Below are 18,923 nucleotides of genomic sequence, written 5' to 3'. Positions count from 1 at the left end.
CCAGAAAACCTTCCAGAGAGCAAGGAACTTTCTGGACAAGTTAGAACTATGCCCCTGCTTCCATGTCCCTCAAAACAAATACAGTGGCCTAGAGGGGCGAAAACACAGGATCATGGGGCAAACAGATGATTTTTTAAAAATAGAGTGAAGAACGGCTGGGTGGTCTCTAAGCATAGTCTGGCAGTGCTAGAACCTAGGAGATGCTCCTTGGCTGAAAGGTATTGGAGGAAATAGTCAAAGAACTAAAGTTGAAAGAATAGTGAAAGAAACCTAAAAACCTGGATGAGGGCAATTCTTTACAGGGACCAGAAAGTGAGCAAGATAGAAGGTAACAGGTCCAACAGGAAAGAATTTTGCCCAGAATTTAATTATAAGTTTCTAGAATTTAATTAGAAGTCAAACAAAGTCCACTGGAAGAAAGAAAGTTGAGAGCTACTTCTGGGGAGATGACGCTGACACGAAACAAAGGAAAACAGCACTGGTTGCAAACCACACAAGCCCAGCCACATGGACATAAACACAGAAAAACAGTAAAATGGTGTTGCAGTGACAACTGGGTCCATTGCACTCCTACCTGGTTTTAGCAGCTTCAGCCCACAGGATGGACATGGGAAAATGAAGAGTGGCTAAAATCCAGAGAAAGCCCCCAAAGCCCCAAACCCAGCAAAACACACCTGTCTTGGAGGAGGCCCCACCTGCTGCTTTAATTGATGTACTAGTCGGTCTTTTTCCCGCTTGAGGGCCATGACTTCTTCCTGCGTCTTTTTCTTTTTGGAGGCAGACAGTTCCAGCAAGGCAATGTTTGCATCTTTTTCACTGATGGCTGCAAGTAGTGCTTCCTGTCTGGTAAAATAAAGATTATTGAGATCATTTTTGTAAAATAAAAAAAACCCAAACAATTGGCATTTATAGTTGAAATGAACCACAGAGTATTGTCTCAATGGAAAGAAATTATGAATAATACTTAAAACAAACTAGCTCTTTGACTTTCAGAATGGACAAAGTTGTTTGGGTCAGAATCCCTGAGACTGCACACTGCAGCCACTGAGAGAGTAATCTTTTAATGGCTTCACATGTTATAAATGGGAGGGGACAAATCTGAGCATTCATTGCTGACACATTTATCCACCCATCCAACCAAACATACATATATTCATCTATCCATCCATCAATTTGCCAAGAGTCTTAGTCTGTTTTCTGTTGTTACAAAGTAATGCCTGAGACTGCATAATTTATAAAGAAAAGATGTTTATTTGGCTCATGATTCTGGAGATTGGGAAGTTTAAGGGCATGGTGGTAGCTTCCAGCAAGGGCTTTTGTACTAACATGGCAAGAAAAGTAGAAGGACAAGTGAGCAAGTGTGAGAGAGACCACAAGATCAAGCAAAGCTTGCTTTTATAACAACCTGCTCTCTCAAGAACTAATTCACTCCTGAGACAAGATAATTAGTCCATTTGTGAGGCCTCCACCCTCATGATCCTCATGATCTAAGCACCCCTTAATGCCCCCTGCCTTTTAATACCGTTATATTGGTAATTAAGTTTCCATCATATGAACTTTTGGGGCATACATTCAAACTATAGCACCAAGTAAGGTTCTAGATACTCTGAGAAAACCCCCCAAAACTGGGCAGCAATTTCACCTATTACTTTTTTCATGCAAGATTTTCTTTTGAAGGCAGGCAGAGATATTTACTGGAAACCCTGTTCTATTTTCAATGCATTTAGTGATGCTCCTTTGCCATCCCACCAAAAACGATTACTTCCTCAGCCTTCCTTATTTCAGTAATTACACTACCATCCACTAAGTAGCACAAACCCTGAACTTAGAAGTCATCCCTGAGTTCTTTCCTTCTTTCTCTATCCAGAGCCAATCCACTGACAACTTCAGTAGGTTTTACTTGAAAGTATGCCCTTTATCTAAACTCATGCACTACTATAAAAACATCAACGAACCATCAGCATCACTCACTGGGGACCACTACAAAAGCTTACTCATTGATCTCTCTGGTAAAGAGAGTAAAGTCATCTTTCAAAACATTATAAGCCCAGATTCCACCATTCTATTGTGTAAAGATCCATTGCATCACTCTTTAGACTTGAAATCCAGACCTTTTATTGATGCTTGCAACACATTACGCTAACCAGCCCTGACAATCTCTCTGAGGGCCTCTGTTCCTCTTCTCCTTCCTCAATCATTAGGCTCCAGCACATTTCGTTCCAGGTCTCTGCTAGTCCTCAAAAATGTTACCCTTGTCCCCTCACACCACAGGCTTTGCCTTTCTATGCTTTTGCCTCACACAGCTCTTATCTTCCACGTCTGTGACTGACCACTGACTTAGACCGCCTCATGTCCAAGTCATTCATCTGTCACATTACACTACTTCATTTTTTTATAGCACTCTTTGCCATTTGATAGCATCTTATTTATTATTTGCTTTCTAGACTTGATGCTCCATGAAACTGGGACCTCATCGATCTTGTGCACCACCAATTCTCAAGCTTCTAGAAGATCCCTCAGCACATAGCGGGTGCTCAAAAATGTTAGTTCAAGGAAGAGGTAAGTTCATTTTTTACTTTTTACAGACTTTTAAAGATATCACCAGACGCCTCTTCCTCTCATTTAAAAAAAATTAGAATGCTTTGCTTCCTACTTAACCTACAGTCATCGCTTATTCAGAAAAGTTTTAAAGTTGCCTCCTTCAATCTTTACAGTATAATTTTATGACCACATCTGTCACAAATTTTAACCTGGAATTTTCTGGGATGATTTTTGAGCAGGAAATAGCTCTCCTGGGTGTGTTTCGTTGAATCTTCCTTTCCACTGGGAAAGTCTTATCCCATCCATTTGTGTCTCTTCTGAAACATTCTAGATACTTTGGAAGACCCCACAGCCCCAAGGAAGCCTCCACATCGGGAACTTCCCTCGCACACAAGGCCCAGGACTAAAACCTGGTCATGATCCTGTTTTGCCTTTCTTTAATCTCCATCACCAGACCAGGCCCTCTCCAGATGTTTGGACAAGGTGGTCATTATTTGGATCTCAGATTATTCCCCTTTTCACTGCAGGGATTTATATGGAGTTTTCTGGGCCCCACTAATGCCTGGCAGTAGGAGCTTCTGTTTGAAGCTCACACAGATGTGTGAGCAGCAGAACATGTCAGGAAATATCTCCATTTTCCAGAAGAAAAGCAGTGCAGGCTGGACTACCGGCAGCAGCATTAATATCCAGCTTCACAGAGCCTGTCTGCCTTTGGATAACAGCTGAGACAATAGACATGCTTGCGGCTCCCAGCCAGTGCATATTTATACAGAGGGCGAAGATGAAGAGGCTATACAGACTCTAAATCAGGGAGAGCCTATTTGCTATCTGCTATTCCAAACTTTAGCTACAACACACAAGGTGACTGCAATATTTTATCCCCTCTGTTACAAACTGAAATATCTAAGTGAAGCTTTTTTAATGAAAACAAACTAAAGGACCGATATTAGGAAAATTGGGGATTGGAGGTAAATTGACTACACCTCTACAACGGCATCTTTACAGACATATGCAGGTATTTAAAATGCTGATTAAAAAACCTTAGTGATGTGAAAATATTTATGTTTGTTGAGAAACAATTCTCTATGAGCCTCTCATGTTTCTGTACATTTTACAAGCACAGGCACTACCTTCTTTTCTGACAATCTTTCAAGGCCGTTTGTATAGTGACTAGCTTTGAAAGACAGAGGTGGTATTTCTTTTTGGATCAAAGGGAAGACACGCCTACTGCCCCATATAATAGTGTCTCCTTCCGGAGCAAAAGGCAGGCATGTTACTGCCCATTATAAAATATTCAGATTCTCTAATCTCAGGGTTGCCCTCCTATAATACAAACGACTACATGTATATGTTCATCCAGTCCATCTGACTGGCCTCCATGGGACTTGGACCAAGGAGAATTGACACAAATATACTAATTCTTCATTCTGTGCCATGAGCAATAAAGTCGTTTATCTTTGGCCCAGAAGTCTCTTGTCATCTGCCTGCATCCATGGAACTGAGGCAGGCTAACTTGTTAGGATGCCAGTAGGGAAGATCTCGGACCCTTCATAGTTCTTGACATACAAATGTATATCCAAAATGATCCCTAAAAATAAAGCTATACTCATAGGAAAAAACAAGGACAGGAAGGAAGTATACCAAAATGATAATAATCACCATTTCAAGGTGACAGGATGAATGAGGCATTTTTTAACTTTTTTCTGCTTATACTTTTAAGCATTATTCTTAGAAAATATCCTAAGAGTAAACATTTAAAACTTGTAAGTTAAGCTTTCGGTCATCAAGTAAACAGCAGGTACATGGTTCAAAATCGTAGCAGGTATGTAATTTGCTCATTTCCCCACCCAGGCTATCTATAATATGTTCTGTCTGTCCTTCCATTCTTTATGCACAGATAGGCACACACACATATTTTCATACACACACAATGTCTGATACAATCTACATCATCTACCACTTGGAAAACTGTAGTAGTCTAAGAACTAGACTCCCTGTGTCTACTTTCAGCCTGCTTTAACCCATTTTCCTTTTCTAGGTCAAAATTTGAGATTATATAGCTTTAATCACTGTCAAAAGTCATCATCAACCAAAAAAAAAATCATTTTTAAAAATTATTTTACTTTAAGTCCTGAGGTACATGTGCAGAATGTGCAGGTTTGTTACATAGGTATATACATGCCATGGTGGTTTGCTGCACCCATTAACCCATCATCTACATTAGGTATTTCCCTAATGCTCTCCCTCCCCTAGTCCACCAACCCCCGACAGGCCCCGGTGTGTGATGTTCCCCTCCCTGTGTCCATGTGTTCTCATTGTTCAACTCCCACTTATGAGTGAGAACATGCAGTGCTTGGTTTTCTGTTCTTGTGTTAGTTTGCTGAGAACGATGGTTTCCAGCTTCATCCATGTCCCTGCAAAGGACATGAGCTCATATTTTTTATGGCTGCATACTATTCCATGGTGTATATGTGCCACATTTTCTTTATCCAGTCTATCATTGATGGGCATTTGGGTTGGCCCCAAGTCTTTGCTATTGTGAACAGTGCCGCAATAAACATACGTGTGCATGTGTCTTTATTGTAGAATGATTTATAATCTTTTGGGTATATACCCAGTAATGGGATGGCTGGGTCAAATGGTATTTCTGGTTCTAGATCCTTGAGGAATCGCCACACCGTCTTCCACAATGGTTGAACTAATTTACACTCTCACCAACAGTGTAAAAGCCTTCCTATTTCTCCACATCCTCTCAAGCATCTGTTGTTTCCTGACTTTTTAATGATCGCCATTCTAACTGGCATGAGATGGTACGTCATTGTGGTTTTGATTTGCATTTCTCTGATGACCAGTGATGATGAGCTTTTTTGAATATGTTTGTTGGCTGCATAAATGTCTTCTTTTGAGAAGTGTCTGTTCATATCCTTCGCCCACTTTTTGATGGGGTTGTTTTTTTCTTGTGAATTTGTTTAAGTTCTTTGTAGATTCTGGATATTAGTCCTTTGTCAGGTGGGTAGATTGCAAAAATTTTCTCTCATTCTGTAGGTTGCCTGTTCACTCTGATGATAGTTTCTTTTGCTGTGCAAAAGCTCTTTAGTTTAATTAGATCCCATTTGTCAATTTTGGCTTTTGTTGCCATTGCTTTTGGTATTTTCATTATGAAGTCTTTGCTCATGCCTATGTCCTTAATGGTATTACCTAGGTTTTCTTCTAGAGTTTTTATGGCTTTAGGTCTTACGCTTAAGTCTTTAATCCATCTTGAATTAATTTTTGTATAAGGTGTAAGGAAGGGGTCCAGTTTCAATTTTCTGCATGTGGCTAGCCAGGCTTCCCAACACCATTTATTAAATAGGGAATCCTTTCCCCATTGCTTGTTTTTGTGTATGATTCTAAAATTTAGGCTTTTAAGCTTTAACACTTATTTCTCCTCTCATAGTACCATAAAAAGTCCCAATGAATTAATTTCTAATTCTCACTGTACTGTCAGAGAAAAACATATATCAATTTCTAATTCTCTATAAATGTCATTAAATACAGTTCCAAGTCAAATTAGCCTTAATTATCAAATCTCAAAGTACATTTACAATCTTTTTAATAAAATTACATTTAAAGCCACTCACCAACCTTAAATTAATATTCATATAAAATAATCTATTTTGCTTTTTGTAACCTTCTCCTTATTGTATTTTTGTTTTATTTTGTTTTGCTTTTGGCTAACAAATCTATTTTTACAGATATTGGCATTATACAATCATAGAACTCTAAATAAAATTAATGTAACTAAGATTATCTATATTTTGAAACCCTCACTTAAATACTGGCCATAAACTAATGATATTTTCCCCAAAAATACCTTGATTGAGATCTACGTTCAATAATTCTAGTCCATTTAAATCAAAGGGTCATTAGTAGAAGACAAAAAGGTATATAAAACTAGAAAAATAAGAACATTTCATACTTCAGGATATTTGGCAAGGTATTCTGAATATGTTAAGGCTTATCTGGCTATCACCTATTTGTATAGATCTGGCAGGCCTAGAATTAAACTAAATCTTAATTCCAGGCTAACAGAGCCATTGAATTTGGTTTTTGAAGCAAGAAATTTTACAAAATAAGTTAAAATAACTCTTTCTTAAGCTAACAGACTTTAGCTAAGACAGGTTGAACATCCCAAATCCAAAAACCCCAAATCCAAAGTACTCCAAAAGCCTAGATGCTTTGAGCACCAGCAGGACATTCAAAGACAATGCTCATTGCAGCGTTCTGGATTTTTGGATTTGAGATGCTCAGTTGGTAAGTGTAATACAAATATTCCAAAATCTGAAAAAAATATAAAATCTGAAATACTTCTGGTCACAAGCATTTCAGATGAGGGATACTCAACCTGTAATTTAAATCACTGTGAGCTAATTGTGTATAGTTATGGGTTTTCATTATCCCTGCTTTAAAGGTCAGGTTTGTTTTGAGGATGTGTATACTGAATATAATTTTATAAAAACTAATTTCATTTTGCTATCCCTATGTCAGATTCTACACTTTCACAGTTCCCATGAGCCAATTTGCTGATACATTGACAGAAAGCACCTGCCAAGAAAATCACAAACATTGAAATAGATTAGGAAGCTTACATTAAATATCCTTGCTTTTTTTTTTTTCTCATGGCAAATTTTGGCCCAGCCATTGAAAAACTGGAAAAACTAAAATACCACCAGTTCTGATGCACCATTTTTTTTAAAAAAAGTCTCAAGTTTAAAGAGTATACCAGTGACAAGACACTTGGATATAAACCAGAAACAGAAAACTCATTAGTTTCCCCAATGAAAGCATTACCTTCTAGAATCAAGATCAGATTTATATTGCTTCAGAAATTATTACTGTCCCATCAACCTGAAGAGAGTTCCATAAGTCTGAAATCATGTTCAATCTATCCCTTTTGCCTTTTTACAGACAACACGAAAAGTACATATATGCCCATTCTTAGACAGTTAGTAGGTTTAAGTATGAACCAAGGGCTTGCAAAATTATCTTGAGAATATTGCCATCCTCAAGTACCAATTACTAAGGTGATCTATGCCCCAAAATGTAGCTTAAAATATGAAAAGGAAGCCCACATATACTAGGAAGATAAGATAATGTGAAGAGAAACAAATCTATAAGAGTCTGCTGAATGCTAAGCTAAGAAAGTGTATCATAGACAGCATTTTATCAAAGTGCAGCCTAAACAAATGTCAAGGGGAATAATTTCTTTAACAAATATGGGCAACAATAGAGGAAAAAAGGGGGAAATTCTGTGCCCTGTCATACATTTAGTCAGGATTAACAATGGATAAAAATATGTGCAAGAACACATTTAATAACCCTAAACTGTCATTCAGTGTGTAGGAGGTAGTCAAGATACAGCTAATAAAACACCAAAAAAAATGGTTTTAGCCACTCTGAAAAGAAAAAAACAAAACCCTCCATGGAATAAAACAAAACAGGGCTGACGGGCATCTCCTGCCAAGATAAATGCCTTCTTTTGAGTGTCGCCTGTGGCTAGCCCTCACAAAGAGAGTTTCAGGATCCTCTGATGGTAATACATGGCTACCTCACTTATCACAGTCCATTTAAAAGGGAGCTTTGTAAACATTTCTGCTTCACTCCCCATTGCTGTCATTCTATTAATGATGATTTGAGCTCTGAAAGAGGATCTAAAATTAATTTCAGGAGTTGCAAATGGGGCAGGCCAATTAGGAACTATTATAAATTGGATTTGGGAAGAAGCATTAACATATTGTTTCTTGCGGGTTCTTGTTTTAGTTAGCTGACCCATCTTTAGGAATGCATTCAATTACAAAAGCAGATGCTTAAAAAATGCATTCCATTCAGAAATGTTTGGATGATGACATATAAGAGAAAGCCTACAGTATGTATGGTGCTTAGCCCAGGCAGTCATGTTCTAATCATACTGTGGGGGGAAAAAGTCCACTCAATCAACTTTTCTCGGCTAATTACTATTTTCTTTCCCTCATGACCCTGAATATTCAACTGTAAGTTCAGTAGGAGGTGACTTCAGACAGATGGTGACGAAAGATCCTATTCAAAACAGCCTCTCTCTCACCCTTGGGGTGAGGGTTGGGTGGAGGTTTGCTGCGATCAACCCTGGAGATAGATGTTCATTTGCCTAAATTTTAAAAGTTGTATTTTCAAATGGCATCTTGAGAAAGAAAAGTTCTTTGATATCAATTAATATCAACCCTACCCACGAGCAGAATGATGTATGATATATGCAGAAGGGGCCGTGCAGAAAGCAAAGCAGCTCACATGAGGTGGGGCCCACAGGGTGAGATATATTTGAACAAGCATGAGTTTCAGCAAGGACAAAGAACAGACCAGGCAAGGCTTTGGCAGCCCAGACTTCTTTATGTGGTTTGCTCCCTGTTGCCCACCTAAAACTGACCTCAAAAAATAGTTTACTCCAATTACGGAGAATTCTGTCTTTGAAACCTAATAGCACATGACTGGAATTTCCTAACACGGGGGCCATGGAGTCTTGTGGAAGTTCTTTACTCTAAGCACCAGCTTCTACCCTGTTCCTTGCTCGGTGCATGAGCCAGCGAGGTGGATGGCCCATCCGGCGGTTCCTCCAGTCCCTCCAACTGGACCAGAACACTCTCAAGTGCCAACGCCATGTGCTTCAGGGCACTAAGAGGGCAAATGCCAGCATCATTTGGCATCCTGCTACAAAGGGGTATTGGTAAGTCTGAAGCCAACTGATTTTCCCACATAGAAAAGGTCCAAGGCCAGAGGAGGAGTGTCAGGAAGAGCTATTCCCCCTATTCTAAATGTTACTCTTGAATCCTGTCCTTCTAGAGAATTGATAAAAAGGCAATGAAGGATGGAAGGGACCACTGTCCCAGGTCTTGGCAGTGGACATTTGTGAGGCATTGCTCATTACTATGTGCCTGATCCACCAAAAAAAAAAAAAAGAAAAAAGAAAAAAGAAAATATTTCTTCTGAGCACTTTAGCCTATTATGATTTTTTAAAAAACATACCCACACAAACAAAATATTACTCAAGTTTTTAAGAGGAGGAGGTACTGATCTTTATTTAGTGCTGGGGCTTTGGAAGCAAATGTACCTGAGTTTGAATCTCGGCGATACCTGGGTAAGTTACTCACTGTCTCTGAAACTTCAAGTTCCTCATAAATAATCTAAGATGGACAATCATAACTCTCTCTTGGATTGAGGCAGGAGAATATGGTGGAGGCAGGGAACCGAAGGCCATTTCACTCCAACTTCCTAGAACTAAATTAAAAGGAAAACCCTAATTTTCCATGCCTAAGTAACAAAAGGACCAAAGGTTACTCCCTTTGCAAACTCCCGCCTTTTCTGCATGGCAGATGGGAGATTGGCTGTCTGCAACGAATCAGACTGATTGTCAACCCAGTCTTCGTTTGCATAGAAGTGCAACTTTGTGGCCAGGCACGGTGGATCATGCCTGTAATCCCAGCACTTTGGGAGGCCGAGGTGGGTGTATCACCTGAGGTCAGGAGTTCAAGACCAGCCTGGCCAACATGGTGAAACCCCATCTCTACTAAAAATACAAAAAAATTAGCTGGGCAGGGTAGTGGACACCTGTAATCTCAGCTACTCAGGAGGCTGACATAGGAGAATCACTTGAACCCAGCAGAGGCAGGTTGCAGTGAGAGGAGGTTGAGATCGCACCACTGTACTCCAGTCTAGGCAACAAGAGGGAAACTCCATCTCAAACAAAAACAAAAACAAAAACAAAAGAAAGAAGTGCAACTTTGTAACTTCACCTTAGCCTCTGATTGGTTGCAACCAATCAGATGTTTGCACAGGAATGTGACCTTTGTAACTTCACTTCAGGCTCTGATTGGTTGCTTTCAGACCGATTGTGGGCCACCGCTTCATTTACATGAGGTGAGTGCCAAGTGGTCAATGGGAAACCTCTAGGAGGTATTTGGACCTGAGAAGATTCCGTATCCAGGCCCTGTAGCCGCTGCTCAGGCCTGCTCCCACCTTGTGGAGTGTACTTTCATTTTCAATAAATCTCTGCTTTCATTCTTTTGTTGCTTTATTCTTTACTTGCTTTGCTTTGTGTTTTGTCCAATTATTTGTTCAAAACTCCAAGAACCTGGACAACTTGCAGTCAAGACCCTCTACCGGTAACAGGATCATCGTGAGAATTAAGGGATCACGCATGTAAAGATTTTGTTCAGTGCCTGACGTGACCACACAAGAAATGCTAGCATTTACTTATTAAATGACACAGACCCCACCAAAGTTAAAGATTCAAAGGTTTTGCATTACTTTCTATGAGCTCCCTTTTATAGTGAATGTATCTAAACATGCTCACTGGTCTCTTACTTTCAAGACAAACTTTCAGAGAGGCCTTCAAAATTGGTTTCTGTTAAGCTGCACATTTGACTTTCATGAGTTGACATCTGCTCCATAAACAGACATAAAGAAGAAAACAGACTTTGGAGAGGAGTCTGTTGACCACAGAAGAGTTGCATCCCACACAAGCCAGGCTTGACTTGGTCTATAACTGTCCAATATCATTCCATCCAAATTGATAGGAAAGGCCACGTGGGAAATAGGCAAGACATGATGTCACATAGTTTAAGAAACTGAGAAATGGAAATGTGTTCTGAAAGGCGACTTTTAAAAAGTCAAAGTCAAGTGCAAAATCAAACAAATTAAAAAAAAAAAGATTCTTCCATTGGAAAAAAATACTTTAGAAAATTGGTAAATCTAGGAAGTAGGGAGGGTGAGTGAAATGAAGGGACTTCCATGACACACTGCAATACCCTCGGTTAGTGGTAATGTTAGATGATGGTGCTTGGTCATTCTTGTTATTTCCGTTCAGTAGTAAGAAAGCCTCTCTGTTGACCATTCAATTCTGCCAAGGTAGCTTTCTATGTGAAATACACCTAACCAGAATCTCTGGCAGGTTATAGATGAGTGACAATGAGAAAACCAAATACATCTGGACTTCACTGTGGGACAGAGCTTTGTCCAGTACCTGCCTAAACTAAACCTATTGTCCATGGGTGATCCGTTACTGTCAAGAGACTGTCGCATTGCATTAACTTTTTAGTTGGAAATGAGTAACTACCAGAAAATAGGTCACTGACATCAAGGCTTAGCCCCCATGGCATCCAATCAATTATTTTTTTCTTATTGGTGAAGTGAGGTTATGTGTGTGTATATATGTAAGTTTCTCTAAAAACAATATGTTTGAATTTCCCCTCTACTATATATTTAAAGCTACTAATATTTATTTCTCAGTCTTTGCACAGAGCAGCAAACTGTGCGCCTACATCTTGAACTAGATATTTCCTTCTTAATTTGAATATTTTATGTTAAATCAAACATTCCATTGTTTATGTTTACATGGAATAGAACATTCCCACAGGCTAAATTGTAATACAAAACAAAACAGATCGTCATGCCATTGCTGTGAGAAGAATATGTTCAGAAGGGGGCACATTCTGGAATTCTGTTAGCGCAACATTCAAATAAAATTGAATTAAGGTTCTGTGGAGTGGATTTTTTTTTTTTTAAATGAAGTCTTGCTCTGTCCTCCAGGCTGGAGTGCAGTGGCACAATCTTGGCTCACTGCATCCTCCACCTCCCGGGTTCAAGCGATTCTCCTGCCTCAGCCTCCCGAGTAGCTGAGATTACAGGCATGCACCACCACGCCCAGTTAATTTTTGTAGTTTTAGTAGAGATGGGGTTTCACCATGTTGTCCAGGCTGGTCTCGAACTCCTGACCCCAGGTGATCCGCCCACCTTGGCATCCCAAAGTGCTGAGATTACAGGCATGAGCCACTGCACCCAGCCTGGAGTGGATCTTTGTAGAGAGAAAAACATAAAAGTGAGTTTATTGGAGGCAGCCCTTTGAGAGAGTTTTTATTCATAAGAAGGGAAAAGGTAGTTGTGCTTCTGCAAAGGAGAAGGAAACACAGGGTGGCATGTCTGTGTGTGCTGCAGGTGATGGTGGTAGCCAGGCAAAGGGCAGGTTTCTGCGAGCGGCAGGAAAGTCTGATCTTTCTGGGAGAGGGGCTAAACAGATTCCCATCTGTTTATCAAAGCTGTTGATTCAATGTTAATCAAAGCTGTTCTCCCTTGCTGTGCCTGCCACAGAGCTGGACAGCAATTCAAGACAACCTAGAGGAGAATTTTGGGAGGGTGAAGGAAACTGATGGCTTTTAAGGCATCCTCAAAGATGCTCAAAGATGCAATTCTTCATGTAAATGTCTAAATTACTTTGTGAAGTCTGGATTTTAGGTCTGCCATCTTGTGGCCATTGCAATAAATATTGCCCTTTTCAACTTTTTTCTGTAGTTATATCTCTAATAATCTATATTCAGAAAAGGTACCAGAAAGAATGCTTATTAAAAAAAATAAACATTACACATGGGAGAGAGATCCATGATTCAGGGGGAGCTAGCACATTTCATATTCGAATCCCCATTCTGCTGGTATTTTTCATTCTTTGACTAAAGTCTAGTTTCAAATAATTAGCTATCAAATTATCATTTAATACAGGATTGGGACTGCTAACAAGTCAGTTAAGAGGTGACAGGGAAGTTTTAGGTGCCTGTTTTTTTTTTTAAAGAGGTCATTTAATGGACACAGAGTTTCTTCCAAATGAATGACAGTCTCAGCATTTCTGTACTTGCCATACATTTGCTAAGAGAACACCCAGAATAAAATAGATTGTCAAACCAAAGGGGGCTTCATACCTGAAAACTAAGGGAAATTGCTTTTCTGGAAATAACTGAAAGTCCAAATGAATGAGATTAGAAATACTTTATTCTACGCTGTAAGGAAAAGAAATGAGACAAAATTTATAATAGTTTTGTGTTGGGAAGAAATGGTTAAAATGCCACTATGAAAACACACTAAGTCTATCTAATGCACACTCACTAATCATGATCTTGTTGATTGTACCAACAGAACAGAAAGCAAATACATGTGGCCATTGCCTTTGCAAAGTTTCACCAATGCATCACAGCCTTCAAATGAAAAGGAGGCACAAGAGCATATTCAATGACCACAAATTAATTTCAGAGCCCAAGTTACAGAAGTATAGAACTATGCATCTACATACATACACCTAAAGCCCTGCACTGCTAAGCAATGCTTCAAAAGACAGGCCGAACAAAGAGCTGCAAGACTCAGCTTATGTATTCCTCAATTATAAAAAGTTATATTTGTTAGTTACCTGAAATTTCTGGACTCATGAATACAATTTGTGGGATGCTACCGGAGTGCTCCTTCCCAGAGTTTGAAGGAACCTGAAACCAGACAGCAGCTGCAGAAGGAAAGGGTCTGGTAAACTACCTGGAGGAGCTCCACATCTGGAAAGAATCGCAAGGGAGCCAGCCCAAGAAACAATGGTATAGAAAGCAGTCTCAGATTTACAGGATGGGTGGCCTTGTGGCTCACAGAAGTGAAATTTCTACCCTGGGAGGAGCGATTACTGGAAGCAGGAACACTTCAGATATGAAATTATGAAGTCCAACCTGAAGCAGCTAAACTGAATGTGTTCCTCTAGGGTGGCTATTTACCGGCCACATAAGCAAAAATAAACCATCCAGGTGGTCAGAGGCAGTTCATCAATTCCTCTAACTCATTCACCACATATTTACTGAGTGACCACTGTGTACCACGTACCAGGGATGAATGGGGACAAGCAAGACAGAAACCATCCCTGCTTCTCTAACAGCAGAACTCAGAGATTGCTAACACAGCAGAACCCAGAGATTGTCCACCGTCATGAGACAGACTGACCCTGTGATGATGCCACCAGACACAAAGAAACACCCTTCTATTACCATCATGAGCAAATGCCGGGTCATCAGCAATACCGTGCAAAGAAGATATCCCTGAATCCTGTTTCCCAATTCAAATGCTGGACAAAGAATCCACGTGGCATTTCCTTCTGCATGTATCAAATACTAGGATAATCAATTCAAAAGCTCCCTCCCAGCCCATCCTCTTCATCCTGAATGCCCAGTATAATCCAGTTGCAATCAGAAGCTCAAAATAAAGAAATAAACAGAAACATGAAACCTCATAGTCATAGCTAGTAGGCCAAATAATACGAAGCTCAAGTTTACTTTTTTATGGGTCAGAAACAATTGAATATCAGAAATTTCGTATGGTTCAACCTAACAGTCTTCCAAAATACAAGGAGTTTTACTGGTTTCTTTGTTTGCTTACAATACATGCCCATAGATCATTTTAAATCTTTATAATTTTATGTCCTCAGAGATGTAAAAGGTTGAGGTAATTCCCTCTCCACAATATTCAACATACACCCAAGACTGACCACTAGAGGTAATTAACCCAGTCTGCAGAAGGCCTTTTGCACAAATTGGAGGTGGGGGAAGGAGGCCTAGGAACCCAGAGAGGTGACAGAACTCAGTCCCGTAAGAGAGGCCCCCAGGCCTGGAAAACCACTTAGTGAGAAAACATCCTGGTGACCAGACTCCAACCTGACACTAATTACCACTCCCTGCAATACTGATCTGTTGAATGCTGCGATCAGACCATCTATCTCCCTGGACAACCTTGAGGTTTCCCAGCTCCACTGACCAACAACAAAGCACCCCTGTTTAGATTTGAACTTCAAAGCATGGGACATAAGGCAGGGGTCAAGGAAGAATGGGGCTGGAGAACCAACCCTTAAGGTGAGAGGTGAGGCCAGCTGGACTTCCTGGGTTGAGTGGGGACTTGGGGAACTTTCCTGACAAGAGGATTGTAAAACGCACCAATCAGGAACTTTTCTGTCTCACAAGAGGATTGTAAAATGCACCAATCAGTGCTCTGTAAAATGCACCAATCAGCGCTCTATAAAATGCACCAGTCAGTGCTCTGTGAAACACACCAGTCAGCAGGATTCTAAAAGTAGCTAATTGCAGGGAGGATTGAAAAACGGGCACTCTGATAGGACAGAAACAGAACATGGGAGGAGACAATAAGGGAATAAAATCTGGCCACCCCAGCCAGCAGCGGCAACCCACTTGGGTCGCCTTCCACGCTGTGGAAGCTTTGTCCCTTCACTCTTCACAATAAACCTTGCTACTGCTCACTCTTCGGGTCAGTGCCATCTTTAAGAGCTGTAACACTCACTGCAAAGGTCCACAACTTCATTCTTGAAGTTAGTGAGACCACGAACCCACCAGCAGGAGCCAACTCTGGACACAAAGGGATTCAAGGTCCCATTGAAGAGAGGCATAATGAAAAGGCATCTTTAAGGATGACTGCATACCTACAGGTGGTGGCTTAAAAAAGCAGTCTAATGTTGTTAACCAGTGTCTTAATTTCTACCATTTTCAAAGAGAATTTACTATGGACAGAATACGATGCTACGTGTTATGAAGGATCAGCAATGGATAAGGCTTGCAAACTGTTCTGGTAAAGAAAGAAAAAGCATATAAAGACTTAAATAATAAAATAAAAGATAAATAATAGTTTATTAATGTCTTCATTGTTAAGATATAGGATAAGCAATTGTTAATAATTATTATTTTGATTACTATATGTATATGCAAGGCATAAATAAAGTACGTTGTTTCATTTAGTCTGCTCAAAATAGCCTTCCAAGAGAAAGTTTTATTACACCCCTTGTAAAGTTGAGTAAACTGAGACTGTAATATTTAAGTAGGTTGTCCAAGGTCCCATTGCTTTTAAAAGTAGAGCTGGAATTTGAATCCAAGTCTGTGATGTTAAAGACTAAACTTGGCCATTTCACTAAAATTTTTGGTTGCAGGAAGGAAGAAATGTCCCTTTGGTCCGGGATGATGTGGGCAGGCTTCGCAGAGGATAAGGGTGACAGCTGAGTATGAAGCGAGGGTAGGAATAGAAGGGCTCTGGAAGGAAAAGAGTGGTTTCCAGATGGGGTAAGTGTCTGATTGAGAGCTGAGATGATTCAGTCAATTAAAATTATTTCTCTTTTGCTTACTTATGCCTGTTCCTAGTTGCATAACTTTCAAGGATGCTAGAATACCACCACCAAGGAAGAAATGTGGTCAAATAAAGTAATGCCTTAAGTGCCAACGGAAAGACTGGTTTGGCCAGTGCATGCCCGCATGCACACATGAGGATGTAGGAACATATGTCTAAGTTGTTTTCTGGGGAACAGCAGCAGCTTTTTATTGTGACATTCAGTAATGTCCTTTCTAATGTTTGGAATTAAAATGACCCTTTCTCAAATGATGATGATAATAGTTAACACTTGAATAGTCTTATTTAATAGCTTAATTAGGTTAGCAAGCATATGTTGTTTTCAAAAAATATTTTTTCCTATGATCGGTCCATGATTTCCACGGTCTGGAAAACATTCACGTGATTGCTGCATGTTACTATCAGGGTATGTGTGAGGAACATCCTCTTCTGTTCTGCATAGGTAAGGGCTTTCCTTGTGAAAAGTGTTTGGCACTTCCAAGCTGGCTGCCTTGTAAATGCCATGTTGAACCCAAATTGTTTGTACTGAGTGACCACCCCTTTGCCAATGTCTGTTTCCGATATGGTATATTTAGGATATAAGTGGAGAAGAATCTCTTTATTTCACAAATAGGCCCCATCAGACAAGAGCTCCAGGTCCTTCTAGGGGTCTTCGGTGACCACAGAAGGAAAGAAAAGCTGAGTTGGTCAATGCCAATCTTTAGGAAAATCATGGTTTTTTTTTTTTTTTTTTGAGACGGAGTCTTGCTCTGTCGCCCAGGCTGGAGTGCAGTGACGCAATCTCGGCTCACTGCAAGCTCCACCTCCTGGGTTCACGCCATTCTCCTGCCTCAGCCTCTCCAAGTATCTGGGACTACAGGCGCCCGCCACCATGCCCAGCTAATTTTTTTGTATTTTTAGTAGAGACGGGGTTTCACCATGGTCTCGATCTCCTGACCTCGTGATCCGCCCGCCTTGGCCTCCCACAGTGCTGGGATTACAAAATCATTTTTAAAGGTGGCAAGAAGGGCCTAGTGTAAAATATGACATACTCTGCCTCTCTTTCCTTTGTTCATTTTGTTGGATTTTAGCACAATATGTGTATATATATTGGTGGAATATGAATGTGGGAGTAATCAGCACCAGAGACGACTTGGGAACATGGTAGTTATCCCTTCAGTTATCTGCTAGAGTAACATAGACGAGGCTTGCTCCAGGGGCACCCTAAGATTTGAACTAGGACTTAAGGATGAAAGTCACAAGTAGGTAAGGCTGAGGCCAAGTTAGTAACAGGAGCAACTCTGGCTAAGTCAGAGCTGTCAACAATGGCCTGGGCTCTCTCATACCCATCTCTGACAGCGTTGGTACAAACAACAGAAGGCAATGTCGAGAAAATCCCAGGGAAATAATTCTAACAATGGAGGAATGATGTGACTAAACACATGCTTTGGTTGGGTTTATTTGGATTGCAAGCAAAAGAAACTAATTCTGGCTAACTTAGCAAAAAGAGGAAGTGTTAGAGGGATACTTGAATAAACTGAGGAAAAGAAAAGAGCTAACAAGTGAGCTTTAGGAGGGTCAGTGAGAAAGCTGCTCCAGGACCCTCAGTAGCAGGAAATCCTAAACCCTTCTTCAGAAGACCTACTGCTTATAGAATAACTTTGTTACAACCTCCAGGCTTAATGGAAAAAGAGTAATATTTGACCTTCCTGGAAAGAAAATCAGTTAGCTCCACCTAGGTCAATCAGCTATGGCCTGGTTTCCCCAACACTAGAAACACACCCTAAATAATGAGATCACACCAAAAGAAAAAGGGACAGCTATGAGCTGAGGGTCATCCTAATTGGCAGCTACTCTAATGATCTTACAGCTAAAGGGTCTATTTCTGTGGTGTGCTGGAGCTGGCTGCTAGCTAGCGAGAGTCAATTATGTGCATCTCCTTCCAACTTACAAGGGTCAGCCTGTACCTTGGCCATGGTAGAAGTATTTACACCATGGAAATTGGCAATCACTACCAATCAGGGATTTTGTTTCTTCCATTGACCTGGTTTACCAGCGCTCTATTGGCCTATTTCAAGATAATTGAACAGTCTTGCCAAGACTGCTGAACAAGCGACATGCTGTAGAGCCTACAATAGGAAATACATAGCTAAAACACACTAGCACGTTTTCTGTGCCAAAGACTATACCATTCTAAGTCCTTTATGTGTACTAACTCATTTGATCTGCCCAACAATCTAATGAGGAAGGTGCCATTATGTTCCCATTTGACAGATAAGAAAAGAGAGGCAGAAAGGAGTGAACTAACTTACTCAAGTTTACATGGCTAGTAGATGGCAAAGTAGAGATTTAAACCCGGGTATTCTATAATTTTATGTCTCAAAATAAAATAGATTATGTCTAGCATTGTTCTAAGT

At 40.2% G+C, this 18,923-nt stretch overlaps 1 protein-coding gene across 8 annotated transcripts in view; it reads right to left on the bottom strand.

The window, feature by feature from the left end:
- The window catches only part of ERC2 (ELKS/RAB6-interacting/CAST family member 2), a 901,662-nt gene that overhangs the window by 231,914 nt on the left and 650,825 nt on the right, over nucleotides 1-18,923 (bottom strand). For all 8 annotated transcript variants that reach the window (XR_009214386.1, XM_058441964.1, XM_058441966.1 and 5 more), the window contains one exon: nucleotides 696-843. Coding sequence is in view for 7 of the 8 variants with exons in the window: in XM_058441964.1 (XP_058297947.1) it covers nucleotides 696-843 (148 nt within the window). In the remaining variant the exon portion in view is untranslated. The remainder of the gene's footprint in view (nucleotides 1-695; nucleotides 844-18,923) is intronic.

Source organism: Hylobates moloch, unplaced genomic scaffold (assembly GCF_009828535.3).
Source record: "Hylobates moloch isolate HMO894 unplaced genomic scaffold, HMol_V3 SCAFFOLD_8, whole genome shotgun sequence".
In the NCBI taxonomy this organism is placed as follows: Eukaryota; Metazoa; Chordata; class Mammalia; order Primates; family Hylobatidae; genus Hylobates; species Hylobates moloch.
The sequence above is the reverse complement of the archived record's forward strand: the minus strand, read 5'-3'. Positions and strand labels throughout refer to the sequence as shown.